The 17511-nt window shown below is 40.8% G+C and overlaps 1 protein-coding gene across 7 annotated transcripts in view; it reads left to right on the top strand.

The window, feature by feature from the left end:
* The window catches only part of NCKAP5 (NCK associated protein 5), a 933280-nt gene that overhangs the window by 735738 nt on the left and 180031 nt on the right, over positions 1–17511 (top strand). For all 7 annotated transcript variants that reach the window (XM_057317349.1, XM_057317357.1, XM_057317348.1 and 4 more), the window contains 2 exons: positions 31–99; positions 10505–10543. In XM_057317349.1, the coding sequence (XP_057173332.1) occupies positions 31–99; positions 10505–10543 (108 nt within the window). The remainder of the gene's footprint in view (positions 1–30; positions 100–10504; positions 10544–17511) is intronic.

Here is a 17511-nt window from a genome sequence, read left to right as displayed (position 1 = left end):
TATTTGTATTATTTTTGTATCTCACTGCAGGCAGAGAATTCAGCATTGGCTTTGGAAAATGAAAATCAAAGGGAACAGTATGAGCGATGTCTTGACGAGGTAAGCAGACTAGAAAGGTTCTTCGCAAAAGGCTGGACTATTTAGGAATCCCTTGGTCAGATCTTAATGTATGTCTGTTAGCAGCCCCTGCAGAACATTAGCATTTTGTCCTCCGGAGGAAGGTTGCAAACATGTATGTGGACACTGAGAAGGAAGGTCAGTCTCTCTCCCCCTCCCTCTCCCTCTCCCCTTCTCTCCCTATTTTAGTGTACAGGCATCTGGAAACTCCTTTTGGCTATTACTTAATATTCTTGGAGCACAGTTGGGGAATGCTTCACTGTATGATAAATTCCTTCTGTCCAGTAAGTGTGATCCCCAGCCCGTGAATGAGAAAAGCCGTGTCAAGGCACACTGCATCTCCAATTGGATACTGTTTCTGAAAAAGCAAACTCTTGATAGAGTGGGTGGGGATGATATTCACAGTTGGCAGCCAGAGGGGGGAAAAAAATCAGTAGGTTGAGAACAAGCCAAGAAGAGAAGGGAAGTGAGGAAGAAAATGTGAGCAGAATGGGAAAAGACAGAACCACACATGTGAGTAAACTTGAGAAATATTATTTGATGATAATGAAGAGATGAAGGCGAAGATGGTGGGCGTTTCTGATTTCCTGGGAGGCGAGGGGAAAATTGAAGTGTGTGCAGGGCCCTCATTCTCCTCAGCCATTCCGCTCACACTCTGTCAGCAATCCTACCGCCAGTCTCTGCCGTAACACCCAGGCAGGATTGGCCATTCTTCTCACCAACAAGCTCTCATCTGGGATTTTGTTGGTGACTGAAGTTATTACTTCAATGGGATGACTTTTTTAGTCATCTGTCCAATACCCTAAAACTTGCACATATCTATCTAGTCATCTTAGGAGTTGTTTTGAAATAGCTGACACAGGTTTTCAGAAAATGAGCACAACTACATTTAATTGTGTTGCATTACCTTATGGGGGGAAACGAGCATATAGATCTTCAGTCTTTTTCTCCTCGCTAACAATTAGGAAAACCTTTTCCAGAAAACTCTCCTTGATTTTTCTTCCCTTCCCCTGCACTGTCCCACTATGAAGAACACAGGTTCAAATCCTCCTTATGACATCATCACTGCCACGACATACCTCTTGCCCCCCTCCAAACTGGAAGTGGTCACTCTCCTCAGAGTTGCAGCTGTGACCAGTATTTTCCTACACCAGGAATTCTGAAAATGTGACCCCTGGGCCGGCAGCCTCAGCCTCACCTGGGAAGTTGTTGGAAATGCACCTTCTGAGGCCCTCCCCCAGACATCCCACAGAAGGGACTCGGAGTGGGCCTGGCAGTCTGTGAGTTTGCAGGCTCTCCAAGTGATGCTGACACACCCTACAGTTTGAAAGCCACTGTCCTCATAGCATGGACCACTTTGCCTTACAGTTACTTGCATGTCGTTGAAGAACCCTCAACATGTTTTCAGAAACTTACTTACCTGTTTAACATTTCTTACCATATATATCAGTTAGTCAAGCAAAATGGTATTTGCAGTGCTCTGTCCCATCAGGAATAATCTTTGCAATGCCCAAAGTCAAAAGAATAGCTGAAGTAAGTGACATAAGAGGGGAATGATGACTCGGTCTAGTGAGGCCGGTTCAGCATTCCTCAATCCTGTCCCCCAGGCTCTCGGTCCAATCAAAGTTTAGGGCCAGAAAGACCAAATAGATCCAAGAATATTGAAAGGAACAAATATTGCCCTTGGGTCATATGTATTGATCAGCAAAGTTTCACTTTAACCTCCTGTGCGGAATTTCTGATGAGATTGAATCTGTATTAAGAAGTTAAATTTATGTGAATCACACCACAGGAACTTCTTATTTGTCACAATTCTCCCACAGGTCATCCCTCCCCATCAGTCAGAAAGCTCACAGCATTTCTTTATGGAAACTCATAGTCTTATTTGCCATATGCTCCCTATGCCTGCATTCTGAAGGTTTCATCAGAATGTGTTGGGTCAAACATAATTTTTTTATCCACAGAATTATGAAAATATGGAGTTTCTACTGAAGACAGAACTTTTAGAGGGAGAATCCCTCTGTTCTTAATTGCAGAAATTAACTGTTGCCAAAGAAGTGATTTGCAGCTCAGAACTACCTCTGAACAGTACGAATGTTTTGCATTCATGATACTGGCCCCTGATTGCACATGCCAGTTGTTTTGTAACTAATTGCATGAGGGTAGACAATCCATTTCTATGCATTGTAAGAGAACACTCTCAAAGGGGTAGTTGAGTGTAGTAATAATGCCAACTGGAAATTCTTTTCAAGGCTTTTTAGACTAATTAGATAAACTAACAAGGTAAGGCCTCATGTAAGTTATTTCCTGGCTAGTGGGTTTCATAAAACCTACACAAGTGGATATAATCTAAAATTAAAATGTTCTTCAGTCCCTTTTGCACTGATTCTTATTTTCTGGGAAATGTTGAGAATTTGGGGAAAACACTTAGGAGTAGGAAATCCCCTCTGTGTGTTCTAAAAAAGGGGGTATGTTTATTCAGAAGGAAACAGAACCACATCCACAGAAATACGGGCTTGCTGGCACACACATGCCCACAAATGCGTGCACACAAGTGTACACACACACACACACACACACACACTTCACCACTTCACCTCCCCTCTACCTCGCTCCTCATCTCCTTGCCTTGCAGTACAAAGACAACACCAAGGACCAGTCTTGATTTCTTGAGGGGGTTGGAGGTTTTCATGTTTGAGTCTAGTTTCCTCCTCTAGCTGTTAGACACACAGTTTGCTGGCAAGCAGTGAATTGCTGTCTATTCTCACTAATGCCTTGGCCAGAGTTCCTTTAGGACCAACTAATTCCCATGGAGGGAAGTAGAATGACACACATAAAAACAAGTAAAGTAACATCTCACAGTGTTGCCTGACATTTAGATGGATTCAGCTGTATCCTACAAATATTTGTTGGGCATCAGGGTCACCCAGGCTTGGGAAGTCATGGTGCTCCTAGCCTGGCAGAGTGAGAGGGATGGTCAGCCACAGAACGAAATGAAAGAAACTCACATAAGAAATAAGCTGCCCTGGGGTCTTTGAGAACGTACAACACAGTCAATAAACGGCAGGAGAGGTAGTGGGTGAGTTGGCAGTGAAGGGGACAGAACTGAAAGGGCATCTTCAGCCACAGGGGCTGGAACAGGTAAAGTCCAAGTAGTTCTCACCCTTACCTGAACATCAGGCTTACCTGGGAAGCTTTAAGAACACTGCTGGCTTGTGCATCCCTGCCTAGTGTCAAGACTCCTTCACTGCCGTAACTTCCAGCTGACAGATGAGCCTTTCTACTCAAGGAGGTTCATGTATGTTGTCCACGTTGGTTTCAGCTTCCTCCCCTTTCATAACTCCCCTATATGTTCTCCAACCGACCAGTATTGAGCCATAGGTAGGGACGTCTCTATGTCCCTGTTCAGCAGGAAGACATTACAGAAGATGAGACCTTCCACCTTCAACAACCTTAAAGATTTAAGGGTCAAAATTGTTCAGGGGAGAAATGTTGAGGGAGCAGAAGGCTAGCTAAAGACAAAGCGTTAAGCACCCTGCAGCCTCCTCCCCCTCCCCCCACTCCTGGGTAGAATACGTGTGACATTCTTCCAAGAAGCTCCCAACCACCTTAATGTTAATGCCTTGCTAGAGGGAAAAACAACCTTAACTTGACAAGGGCAAAGCCTCTGGTATCTTGTAGGTCCTCTTTAGCATATGAAAGTTCTTTTGAAAACCTCCCTTTTCCTTACCTCCCACAACCCAGTAGTATACAATCAGCCACCCCCCACAACCCTAGCGCAGCAGCTCTTTCTGGTCCTGTCCCCTTGCGTTAATAAACCACCATTTTGCACCAAAAAAAAAAAAAAAAAAATAGAGAGAGAGAATACTGCCAACTGGGCCGCAACTCAGAGATTCTGATCTGATTCTGATCTAAAGTGGAGCCCAGGTTTTAGAAATCTTAAAGACTCCAGGGAGTTATAATATTCAGCCAAGGTTAAGAACCATTGCACTTGATGCTCTGAATGCTGTGCTTCAAAGAACATTTTCAGAGAGTGTCAGTAAAAGGATAAAAGCTCCACCAAACTTGGATATGATGATAGAAGAGCAACAGACCCATGTGGAAATTTGGGGTTATTTCCAATTCCTCAACAGTGTCTGAGCAAACAAAAAGTAAACGCTGTCCCAGCGTTTCTCAAAGTGTGTTTCTGGGCCCCTTCTGCATCAGAAAGATGTGAAGTGGTTGCAAAAATGTAGATTCTTGAACCACAAAGACTCTGAATAGTCAAAGCAATCTTGAAAAAGTAAAGCAAAGCTGGAGTCATCAGATAGTATGGTACTGGTACAAAAACAGACACACAGATCAGTGGAACAGAAGAAACCCAGAAATGGACCCTCAACTCTATTGTCAACTAATCTTTGACAAAGCAGGAAAAAATATGCAATGGGAAAATGCAGTGTCTTCAAAAAATGGTGCTGGGAAAACTAACAGCAACATGTGAAAGAATGAAACTGGACCACTTCCTTACACCATACACAAAAATAAATTCAAATCAGATGAAAGACCCAAACGTGAGACAGTTAACTATCAAAATCCCAGAGAATACAAACAATAGCCTCTTTGACATTGGTTGTAGCAACTTCTTACTAGTTACACCTCCTGAGGCAAGGGAAACAAAAGTAAAAATAAAACTATTGTGACTTCATCAAGATAAAAAGCTTCTGCACAGTGAAGGAAACAATCAAGACTAATAGACGACCTTTGGAATGAGAGAAGATATTTGCAAATGACATTTCTAAAAAAGGGTTAGTATGCAACATATATAAAGAATTTATACACAACTCAACACCCCAAAAAACAAATAATCCAGTTAAAAATGGGCAGAAGATATGAATAGACATTTTTTCAAAGAAGACATCCAGATGGCCAACAGAACATGAAAAGATGCTCAACATCACCCATCATCAGGGAAATGCAAATCAAAACTACAATGGGATATCACCTCACACCAGTCAGAATGGCTAACAATACAGGAAACAACAGATGTTGGCAAGTATGCAGAGAAAGGGGAACTCTCCTACGCTATCAGTGGGAATGCAAACTGGTGCAGCCACTCTGGAAAACAGTTTGGAATTTCCTCAAAATTTAAAAATAGAAGTACCCTACGATCCAGCAATTGCACTACTAGGTATTTACCCAAAAGGTACAAAAATACTGATTCAGAGGGGCACATGTACCCCAATGTTCATAGCATTATCAATAATAACCAAATTACGGAGAGATCCCAAATGGCCATCGACCAATGAATGGATAAAGAAGATGTGGAAGGTATATATAATGGACTGTTACTCAGCCATTAAAAAGAGTAAGATCTTGCCATTTGCAATGACTTGGATGGAGTTAGAGTGTATTATACTCAGTGAAATAGTCAGGGAAAGACAGATACCGTATGATTTAACTCATATGTGCAATTTTAGAAACAAAACACAAGAACATGGGGGCGTTGGGAGAAGGGAGGCAAACCAGAAAACAAACCCTTAATATGAGAACAAACAGGGTTACTGGAGGGGAGGTAAGCAGAAGAATGGGTTAAATGGGTGATGGGTATTAAGAAGTTGTAATGAGCACCAGATGTTGTATATAAGTGATGAATCACTAAGTTCTACACCTTTAACTAATATTATACTGTATGATAATTAACTGGAATTAAAAAACTTGAAAGAGAAAATAAAATCAACACAGAAAAGGAAAGAAAAATGCAGATTCTCAGACCTCACTCAGCTATTCTCAAGCAGAATGAAGGGTGAGGAAATTGGCAATTTACCAGACTTCCCTGGCAAGGTTTTTGCATGCAGAATTGGAGAACCTGCCCTCCCCTTCAAACCGCCAGAGTAGAGCCAGAGTTCCTTATAGTCCCTGAGGATGCCAGATTTGAGTTCTTCTCTGGCTTCTCTGTGCTCTCCACTTCAGAGCACAAAGGCAGGAAATGCAGGTAGTTTAGAAAAAGAAAAAAAAAAAAAGTACCAGAATTTCTTTTAAGCCAATGCTAAATAAAGGCAAAAGTAGGTTGTTAAGAACAGTTCTGACCTTCCTCTCTAATTCCTATGCTATATGCCAAGACTGAATTGTGGAATCATCAGACATTCTCAGTGCATGTCCCTTACCTGCGCCCTAAGTAACCTTGAAAAGCAACGTCTTGATGGATGGAGATGGGAGATGATGATCCTGCTTGTGGCTCTCACATGCTTCAAATACCCATTTCAGTCCAGATGATGGACTTCTTGTGCCTCCTCTAGACTCTAACCACCATGAGGCAGCACCTATATTCTATTCAGCCAATTTCTCCAAGATCCAGCACAATCCATGGCCCACACTATGCGTTTAATGTGTATTTGTTGAATGGCTAAATGAATGAATGGAGATTGTCAGCCCCAAATTAATTTCCCAATTAATTTTCCCTGTGATCCCACATACATATTCTGATGAATTTCTCCCATTCCCAGTATTTTACAGAGCAAATAATATAGGTGCTTAGTAATTTATATTTATACATGCATATTACACACACACACATATACTTCATCCTTATACAAATAAAATCTCTTATTTTCAAATTCTTTCTTAACTAGTTACCTCAAAATGCATTTTATTCTTTGAAGTTCAAATGTTCAGATTCAAATTTAACTTTAATGGGATGACGGCTTTATATCAGGTACTTATATATAACAGGTTTCTCTGGTTATACCTATCATCTCATGCATTTTTCATAAGCTGAAAGGTAGCCAGTTCCCCTACTTCACAAATGAGTAAAATCAAGCTCCTCCCCCACTCCCAGATGTATCAGTGTATCATCAACACAGGCAACATTTGAACCCAAGTCCTTCTGGTGATTCTGCCCCAATGCTCCTCCCACTTGTCCCCAGCTGCCTTAGTATGATAAGCCAAACCAGAAGCATTGAAAACTTCTCCAAAGCACATTTTCCAAAACTTGTACTTTTCCAATTAGGTTTTAAATGAGCTTGCTGATGTGACAATTGCTTTGCATTATAAAATAGCACAGGCAAGGATAAAAGCAAGACTATGAGGCAGGAGGAGCCCAGTTAAAGCTTGGTGCCTTTTGAGTTCTCACTCTGCCACCTCCGACCCAGCCCTGGCTGTCCTCTGGGTTGGGTGAGAATTGGCTTCCTCTTAGGATAACTCCCAGGTGTCAGGGACTATTTTGAAAAAAAAGAACAGACAACGTTGCAGCCCTGACTTCTCCCTCCACCCACCCGCTTCCAGGGGAGTGCGGGCAGGGCTGGGTGCGGGGCCGGGGGTGGGGCCACAACCCCTAGAAGCCTGATGGAGAATAACAAAGACTTGTGTGGGTCCAAGATGAGCCAGGTGTCAGAGGAGCTGGCTGGTCTGAGAGAACTCTTACTGAGAGGAAAGGAGAGATAACCCGGGCTCTCTCCTTAGCATCTCCGGCTCCCCTGCAGCCCTGCCCCACCAGAGGCAAAGTGGGGAGGTCTCCACAGAGAGCCTAAGGCGGATTGTAAAACAAGCCAGAGGCTTAAGGACTGTCAACTTTGCTCTGCTTGTCTCAAGTCCCCCTGGCCCAGCCCAGCTGCTATTTTTCCGTTCTTTGGAGAGGAAAGCTGTCAGGTGACCCTGGAAGTTATTTGTTCTCATTAGCTGGGCCTGCGGGTGTGTGATTATTTGCAACCCAAGTGCTAAGGGCATAATTCTATGATGAGGGCAGGGGCCCATTCCAGGGGTCATCTTGTGAACCTATTAGAGGTTGCAGGCAGAAGCTCCAAACAGCTGTTCTATTGATGCTTCAGGGAAGCTTAGCTGTTAAAAGTAGTGATGAAACCCAGGAAACCGTCTTACAGACAGTACCCAGGAAAGCATTTGTACAAACTGGCCTGCTCTTCTGCAGAGGACCTGCGAGTCCTTCTGGGTAATAAAACCCCATGTCAGGAGATTAAGAAATAATGCATTTTTGTATCTTTGTTCAACTATTAGGTAGAGCGATTGTCCAAAGTACACGCCAGGAGGAACTGTGTCAGAGATGGAGCCTATAAGCCTATAGGGCAATATACTCGGATTGGAAAGATAGAACGTATTTTCTCCTGCGGGCTGTTACAGTTAGGATATTCATTTATGTCTCCTGGTAAATCATGTAGAGAGCTATTTTATGTGACCACTGTTCCACAGCCTGGTTTAAGTGAGGGGCCAGTTGGCGGAAGAAAAGAAAATATTGATATTAGGCAGTTTTATGAGAATGTAAATCAAATCCAAAGTTTGAGATCCAAAAGAATTAAATTATTTATGGTATGAATTAATTTTGGTACATTTTTCCTGATTCAAGCTGTATGAAGAGTTGAATTCTTCTGTTGTTGTATGTTTTTTTTTTTTAATTTTCCAAGAGTAAAATCGATGACCTATAGTTTGACTTTAAATCTTCAGTGACTTATGAATTGGAATGAATGTTTAAAAACTGAAAGATTTTCAAGATGACACTATTGGTCAGTTCGTACACAGTTGATGACAAGCCTGTGTTTTAATTTTCTGTGAGTCTTAGTGGTAGCCAACTATCGTTAAGGATGTGCTTTGTCAATATTGAGTGAAAAACGATTAAGCTCCATGAAAACATTCTTACCCTGATCTGTTCCACTATACTAGACAGGGAAACAAGCACACATAGTGTAGTATCACCAAAAATAAATTGGTTATCAAGATAAAAAGATGAGAGTACGTCCTTCAGCCTTTGGTTGAATGTCAGAATTACGAAGATGATTATGTGTTACACTTGCATTCTTGCCAACTTCCTACTGGTTATATTCTCTCTGAAACAAAGGAACATATCCCGGTTATCTAGCTTTACAAATACTCTACAGATTTATATTCAATAAATGAAGGAAGAAATGAATAAACAGAAGTAGCCTAATACTAATAATCTGACTAGGTCTTTAATGCTGTAAGTTTCAGTGATCACATGTACTACTTGAAAAATATCATATAATTCACCTGCCCACCTTAATTTTATCAAGAGTAGCCATACGGATACATAGTTTCAAGGTTATAGTGAAGTTAAGAAAGTGACTTCCTGTACAGTGTTTTTGAAACCTGCAAGTGAAAAAGAAATCTTAACACAAATGCAAAGAGAAGTGATGAATGGTTATCTGGAGAAAATACCAGATCTTTGCAATTATCAGGGACATGTTATTGGTTTTATATGTGGTTCTTACCTGGAATGGTGCCACTTTGCCCAGTGCTAAACTATTCACTGAAAGGGAATGGAGCTGCCAAGTTTGGTTTAGATTAATCAAGATTCACCTCCTTCATCTGAGAGGGGCCTAGCTTCTCCTACTAACCCAAACTGCCTGATACCTGAAGCAAATTAGGATTATGTTAATATATTAGTAAGAATTCTATTTGATTGTGTATTGGAAGAAACTCAAAATAACAGTGGATCTCTTTTTTCGTCTCTCTCATAGAACTTCAGAGGTAGACAGTGAAACTCCCTGCATCATCAGGACCAAGCTTATTCTATATTTCTGTCCAACAATAGTTAATGTGTTACTTTCATTATCAAGGTGGCTGCTGAGGTTCCAGCCATCACTGTTATATCCCAAACAGGAAAAGGAGGAAAAAGAGTGAGGCTTCTTCTTAAAGACTTTCTTTCTATAAGATCAAGAAAAAAAAGTCAACTTATAACTCATTGGCCAGAAATCTGTCACAAAGTGACACTTATCTACAAGGAAGGCTGGGAAATGTATTCGAATGTATCCAGCCAAAATAAATCAGAGTTTATTACTTCGGGGAAAATAGATGTTAGAGCAAACAACTACCAGATTCTGCTACAGGTAGCAGTGACAAGAGGATGGCATAAATGAAAACATGGAGGATATAAACAGAGCATATAGAAAACAATGAGCTGCTCTTATTCTCCACCATTCAAACCTATCTCTATTCCAAGTCATTTTAAGTAGTGAAATAGTCACATAGCAAAAGAATAGGAAGGAGAGGCAAAGGACATTGTAAATCAGCAAAGTGTAGAAACTGTGTACAGATAATTAGGATCGTGTTTTACACTGTATCAGTTTTTAGCTGTCTTGGAGTACTTTACATATGAAAAGATGTTATTTTTCCAAATATGGAAATACGGAAGTCAAGGTATGAATGATCTTCCCAACCTAACCATCTTAATTAGCAACAAGGTCACCTTTGGAAAAAAAGCAAAATATTACCTAGAAGGATAGGCTTATTATGAAAAGAATCAGGTCCTCTACACAGAGAGGAAAGAGGCAAATGAGGAGCTAATTAGGTAGAATAAGCTGTGGGAAACGTATTGGTAAATTACAGTCCATGCGTATAAAGTCTCATTATTATAAACGGCAACTCTTTTCTTTATTTTTTAAAGGTAGCCAACCAAGTTGTTCAAGCTCTGCTCACTCAAAAGGTAGGTCACTTTCTGGCTTATTATTTTCAAGGTACTTATGTGAATAGGTTGGAACTCATATTGTCAAACCAGGAAATTGTGATTGATAGATGCAATACTTTTCTGTTTATTCACTTAGGTTAAAATCATGTGTGTTTTAGACGGGCATACAAAGTAACATCAGTGACCAATACAATCATAAAATTCAAACTCTTGGTAAAGTAACAGAAGATGAAAGATTTCCATGGGCCCATTTATTTAGTAAATGCCGATATTCTAAAGGTCGATGGATTCCTTCACTTCCTAAAAAATGAGTAGCTTTTAATGGACAGCATTCACTGGAGCCTAAGCTTCAGGAAGAGGTCTTTGAGGTTAGGAAAGTTATCTAATTTCTCTGGGTCTTAGTTTCTCTTCTCTAAAGGGGATAACAATTCCACCCTCCAGAACTGCAATGGTCATTCTATGAGAGGAAGCCCATAGAGCAGTTCCTGTAGGAATCAGTTTGTGGTAAATACAAATCAAGAGGCAGTAGTGTGTACTTAGAAGTTGCTGACAATAGCTCTTAAGCAATTTCACCACCCAACAAACAAAGAAACAACTATGTGAGGTGTGGATGTGTTAATTATCTTGATCTTGGTCATCATTTCACCCTGTAAGGTGTATCAAATCATCACATTTTACAATTTAAATATATACAGTTACTCAATTATTCCTCACTAAAGTTGAGAGATAAAAGCAAATAATTTTTGAGCATGAGATCTGTATGCCTTCTCTTTTGCTAAGTCCCTCTTCTGCCTTCAGACAATATAAGATCATGTTTTTGGGCCAGAGTGGGTAGATGCCAGTTATTGCCCAAATTTGGCTATTTTGGTATATTTTATTGAAACTTCCCCATCTCTTTCTGTAATGTTTCTCAGAGGCTAAATTCTACTTCTTTCAGATTTTGTTTGTTCTGAATCACCTCTCTGTGAGATGGAGACTTTTTCTATAAAAGAAAATCTTAGATCATGTGGCATATTCTGAAGAACATGGCTAATGATAGCAAAATAATTTATGACATTTTGATTTTTGAATTAAAAATAATTTTATTAGGGGTAGACCACTTTTCATTGGAGATACTTAAGTATTATTTTTTATTTATACTATGGAGGCATTGTGATATTATTTTTGCTAGATTTTCTCCTCAATTGCTTTTGTAAAATCATCCTTTCTCTTTCAAATGATTTTAACTGGTTTAGGTTTTACATTAATATCACATAAATAGAGAGATTTGACTATAACTATTAGGTTGAATTAGGTTCCATTGTGAGTAGCGGAGATCCAAAATAGATAAGCTAAAATACTATTTCTTTCTCAGAACTAAATCTACAGGTAGGCAGTGTAGGTGCTATGGTGCTATGGTGACTCTGCTCCATAAAGTCCCAGGTGTCTCTGGTTTCTATCTTGTTATTTTATGGGATGTGGCCTCCATTCCCAAGGTCACTTCATGGTCCAAAATGGCTGCTCTTGCTCCAGTCATCACATCCACATTCCAGCCATCAGGAAGGAGGAAAAGCTGAAGAAAATGAAGAAGGTAAAGGGCACACAGTAGCTGCCCTTTAAGAGAGACTTCCAAAAGCTTTCTTACCTCCGCATTTACATCTCCTTGAACAGACCTTAGTCACACAGCCACACCTAAGGAAGCTGACAGTGAAGTCTTTATTCTGGATAGGTGCCCAGCTGAAATTGATTTTCATAGTATTGTAGGAGAAGGGGAAAAACAGACGTCAAAGGGCATCTCATAATTTCTGTCATGGCATATTTGAAATTTTTTTTTCCTTTTTCAAAGGCTTTAATTTCTCATTTGCTTTCCTCCTGTTGGAAACTCTATGCTCATTTAATTATAAACTTAAGGAATGAAGGTGGCACTGTTGCAGCTCTGTATGTAACTGTCAAAAGCTTCTCATGCCTGTCTTTTTTTAATGGTGCCTCAGGAAAGAGACAAGGAAGCTGTCTGGTACAATATAAAGGAAAATGGGACCCTTCAGGTCAGCCACAAAAAATAGCTACACAAATCCAAGTAATAACTAGTAAACAGATAAATCTACCTTGGTACAGTTAAGCAGTAAGACAGAGAAAGACATGTGCCTGTGTGAGATAGCATACCTCGGGGACACTCTGAGGCAGGAAGAGATGCCAGGATTTTCGAAGATTCCAAAAGAATCATGTTCTGCAGAAACGTGTACCTCCCAGGTTTTATAGGGACCGTAAAATTGCTACAAGAAGACTCAAATTTCTTTTTAATTAAGAGCACAATGCAGGAAATAAAATGTGCTCCAAATGCAGATGAGAAAACAAATTCTAAAGAGGGGTGTAGCTGGCACAGAGTGAAAGCAGAAATTTTGAGTGATTTATCCAAGTCACAAAAAAAATTTTTTTTTTGAGGTGAAATTACAGTCATAACCATGCAGTTTTAGAATAGATCGTTTGTTATGACACAAAGCAAATCTGCCACAAGCAACCAAAAAAGCATTTTTCTGGCATATCATGAACTGGCCCAGATAAGCATCTTGAAATAACAGAGTGTACTTCTTTTTCCCAATACTGATAAAAAAAATTTATTTCCATGAACTTATCACTTTCAGTTAAATGTACATATGCTGTCCTAGTCAAGTAATTCAATTTATCTCAGAAACCTGTGGATTCCCTTAAGACAGTAGATTGTCCCTCCTTTAGATCAATAAAGCTAAAGTGACAATATTAAACCCAGCTCACTTCCATTTATGACTTCAAATCATAGGTGCGAGGCTACAAGTGCCAGTGAAATCAATAATTCAGGCCAAACTCATATTTTTGTCTGAAATATATTTCATCTTCATTACGTCAATTACACTCACTGAAAATGTAACGGTCCTAGATTCTTTACTGTGGGTTTTTTGGTTGTTTTTTTGGTTTTTGGTTTTTGTTTTTGTTTTGTTTTGTTTTGTTTTTTGCCACTATAATCAAACTTGGAAGAAAACTTTTTTTTTTTTTAGTCATTTTTCAGCATGTCAACTTCAGCTTTGTCTGCATGTTCTTTAGGATAATCTAGTATTTAAATGGTGTTTTTTTTTTTACCGACATGGAATGAGGCTCCGTGTGGTAGAATCCAGCAATGCAGCAACCAGATAGGAGCAGAGCACAGTTTTGTAGCTTGTATCCGAAGGAACTCCAAACTTCTACATATTTCCCTTGTGGAGGGGCATTCGGGCCACCTGTGTCCACTCCGCGGGCGGGATCCAGTTCCCAGGAGAGAATCTGTTTATACTTGCTGTGTACCTTACAAGGAGTCAGACCCCATCTCCAATACTTTAAATGCACTAAGTCATTTTGTTTTCACTGCAACCCCGTAAGACAGGGCTAAGAAAACAGTGTTCCCTTAGCTCCAATGGCAAGAAGTGGCAAAGCCCATATGAGCAACCTAGGGCTGCTGTACTCCAAATCTTCCCTTTGCAACATTCGGCCTCCACGGTCGCCTTGGGTCACTTACTGTTTTTTCCCCACTGTAGTTCAGCACACAGAGATGAGGCTGTGGAAATCAACAGATGGATTGAAACCCAATCATTAGATATGACCGCAGGAAGTAGAACAAAAGGGCAAAGGAGCCGATGGATTTCTTAAAACTTCTGGAAGCATTGCCCGTCCTGGCTAGAAAGAAAAATATTCAGGATCTGACATGTGTGGAGTCAAAACTGACTCTCTAAATCTGGAGTCAAACTTTCTCAGAATCCATCTGAATTTGGACCCCAGAATTTCACAATTGTCAGGAACCTTAGCAAGCATTTACTACTGAGATGGTCAACTAGCTTCGGTAATGGGCTTAATTTACTATGATTACATAAACTGGTTTAGCCATCACCCAGCTTAAAAATGCTTTAATCGGAAGGCGTTTGGGATGAAGTCTTGCAGTATTCAGTTCGCCACAGGACTAGCGTCTTCCCATTCACTAGGGCTGGCCTGATTCGGGCGCACGTTTGTGTTGCCTGCCTTGCCTTGTAGATATTTGACATTGAGGCCTTTGGTGAGTCTGAGAGATGGCTTTTCTTTTTACACAATCTTAGACATCCTTGACAAAGAAAGGGCTGTATCAGTGACAGCCGCTAAGAGGGAGTGTTACAAGGAGGAACTGGTGGGTATGGTGGCCATTAAGCTTCAGGGAAAGAACGAGGTGGCTCTAGAAAAGCCATCTCATGAAGCAGCTGAGACTCACATCCTCTTGAAGTCCTGTTTTGTACAGTAGCCCAGTGTACAGATCAAGGAACTGAGGCAAAACCAGGGTAAGTTACATCCTCAAGGTCATGTGGGTAATGAGGGCCAGAGTCCAGACCCCCTAACCCCCAATCTGGTGTATTCCCATGATGTGCCTTGCATCTAAAAGAGTTTTACCGCTATAATATCATTTTTACATGATAAAATCAGATTTAGATAGTTTTCATCAATACCCCAGTGATGTCACTATATGTCCTGCTTCTGTGCAATCAACACTTCGTTAAACTGACTTCAGCAGGGAGAGGGTTGGTTCTAAATGCATTGAAGCAACTGTACACATAGGTAGTACCAGCAGTAGCTCCAGAATCTTCTTTAGCCCGAGTGCAGATGAAACTTGCCAGGATTACAATGCATGGATACTCCAGGGAAGCTATGGTTTGAGATCAGGAAGATGCACAGGGTCCTTTAGACCAGTGTATCGCACTGCTCCGTATATTTTGCCCTCACCATCAGCTTTAATCCCATATTCTGTTTCCAATTGATAGTGATGGGCAGGTTGCAGGGAAAACAGGTCTGGTTATTTTCTTGAACCCAAAGACCATTGTACTTTCTAGTATGAGATTAAATGTAGTCAAACTGTTGGCATTATTTTCCCCCCGCTAAAATCAGTTCTCTTTTTATTGCAGAAGACACAATACTATATTTTTGGGGGAAGGGGGGTCGTCTTCTTCTTGGGGCCTGGGACATACTAAGAAAAAAAAAAAAAAAAGAAGGATGTGAGAGAGAACAGATGGCCCAGCCTCCTCGGTGGGCCAATGATGGGCTCATTGGTTTCTAACCAGCAGAGGGCTCATTGGTTTCTAACACCTTACTCAGGAAGGATAGTCTAGGTCTCACCTCTGTCACTGTCAGGGTCACAATAATGGTGCTTGTAGACAACCTCCATGTGTCATATGCTACTTTAAGTCAGTGGGTTCCTATTATAAGCACAGAGGACACAGACAGCTGGCTGTCACCCTCTGCCTAGGTCTCACTATAGTGGTCAGAGAAATTGCTGTTTTTCTCTCTCTCTCTTTCCATCCACCCTTGGGCACACATGCATGGTTTTGAATACAGTTTCTTGGGATGAGAACTGTCTGGCATCACTTGCCATGCACAGTTTGAATAAAGAGAACAAGAATATTAGAACAACACAGGCAATGATTCTTTTATGTCTACAGATTCTCAGAGCAGCTCAATTCTGTTGGTCAATGATTGTAAGACCAGAGTCACATCCCTAAAACCTTCCATTTCCCCCTCTGCCATGTGCTGATCTAGATGAGCCGAGAGTGATGACCATTTTTCAATGTCAATCAATTGTGTTCCTGCTAAATGAACTTGTACCATCTTAAGTAACAGTAATAGCCATTGAAATGTGGGCACCTGTACAAAAAATCTCTATAGAGTATATTGATTTTTTCTTTTATTCTTTCTTTCTTTTTTCTTTATATTTTTACCCATCTGAAGTACTCTTTCAAGTTATCTCAGTTTTGCTGCAAAAAATCATCAATGCGGTTCCTTCCAGGTCTCCTCTCTCCTTGCAACCCCGCGTTTGCATGCTTCTGCTCCCACTTTTTTACCTGCAAATGAGAATGATTATGCTTTCCCACCCAATAGGTACTATTAATATTTATTTACCTCACAGTCAAGTTTTATTAATTACTTAATTAGCACTACTAAAAACAATTAGTGTTTAGGGCAGGGAGAATTATGTGCATGCTAGGAACAAAAAGTAGAGTAAGTGAGACACAGACAAAGGTTGAATTCTAAATAAAGGAAACAAGTTTGGCCTTTTCACGTGAGCGTTGCCTAGGACCCCGAAGTGGTCTCTGCCAAATGGCATATCTGCTCATGCTCACACGCACACTCCTGCCCCTGCCTTGCACGGCTGCTACCCTCCTAGGTCTTGCACTCAGGTGCCTCATTCTGCACATGATATTTCTCTTCTGTGCTCTGCACTTGTAGGTAGCAATCAGTTGGAAACATCCTATGCATAAGCTCTACCCATTCAACTAAAAGGGTGAGGAGAGTGTAAGCTGTGCGGTGAGCCTCACCGTGGCCTATTTCCTTGCCCTCTGTAAGTAGAATAAATGACATAGAATCTGGATATAATGAGGCTCTGGTAAAGCCTCAGGAGTTGGATCTTTCTAGCTTCACACAAGGCTATGGACAGGCCCACTCATCTCTGTAGCTCTTGTTTAGGGCCTGGGGATCAGAGCTGTTGCCTTGTGAGAGAGTCTTAAGTAAGCTTGGAGAGTCTTAAGTAAGCTCTGAAGCTGCCCCACGTCAAAATATATAGATCCACAAACTAGAAGTGCCGAGAAACTCAGAGTCTCAGTCACACTACCACTAGGGAATTTGTCATCACCATCATCCCATTTAACAAAACAATCACACAATTATTAAGTTCCTACTATATGTGGTGTTTTGCCACGTGATGGAATGAAAGAGGGTCAGAACCATCTGCTTGTGCTGTTGATTATTGGGGTACCTTCTTGCGCTTGCCTTTGAGGAACGTGCCATCTAACTGACAAGAGAAGTCTAGAGCATGAAAGATAAAATCAGTACACAGTAACGTACGCTAAATGTCCTTTAAGAGGCATTGAGGGCTTACCGGAGTTCAGAAAGAGGAGTGGTTTTCGTGGGATGCCAGATACAAGTGTCAGAGAGGAGACAGATTTTTAAATGGATGTCAGTCGAAATGCCAAAGTTGGACCGGGCTG

The sequence above is a fragment of the Ursus arctos genome, unplaced genomic scaffold (genome assembly GCF_023065955.2).
Source record: "Ursus arctos isolate Adak ecotype North America unplaced genomic scaffold, UrsArc2.0 scaffold_1, whole genome shotgun sequence".
In the NCBI taxonomy this organism is placed as follows: Eukaryota; Metazoa; Chordata; class Mammalia; order Carnivora; family Ursidae; genus Ursus; species Ursus arctos.
The sequence above is the reverse complement of the archived record's forward strand: the minus strand, read 5'-3'. Positions and strand labels throughout refer to the sequence as shown.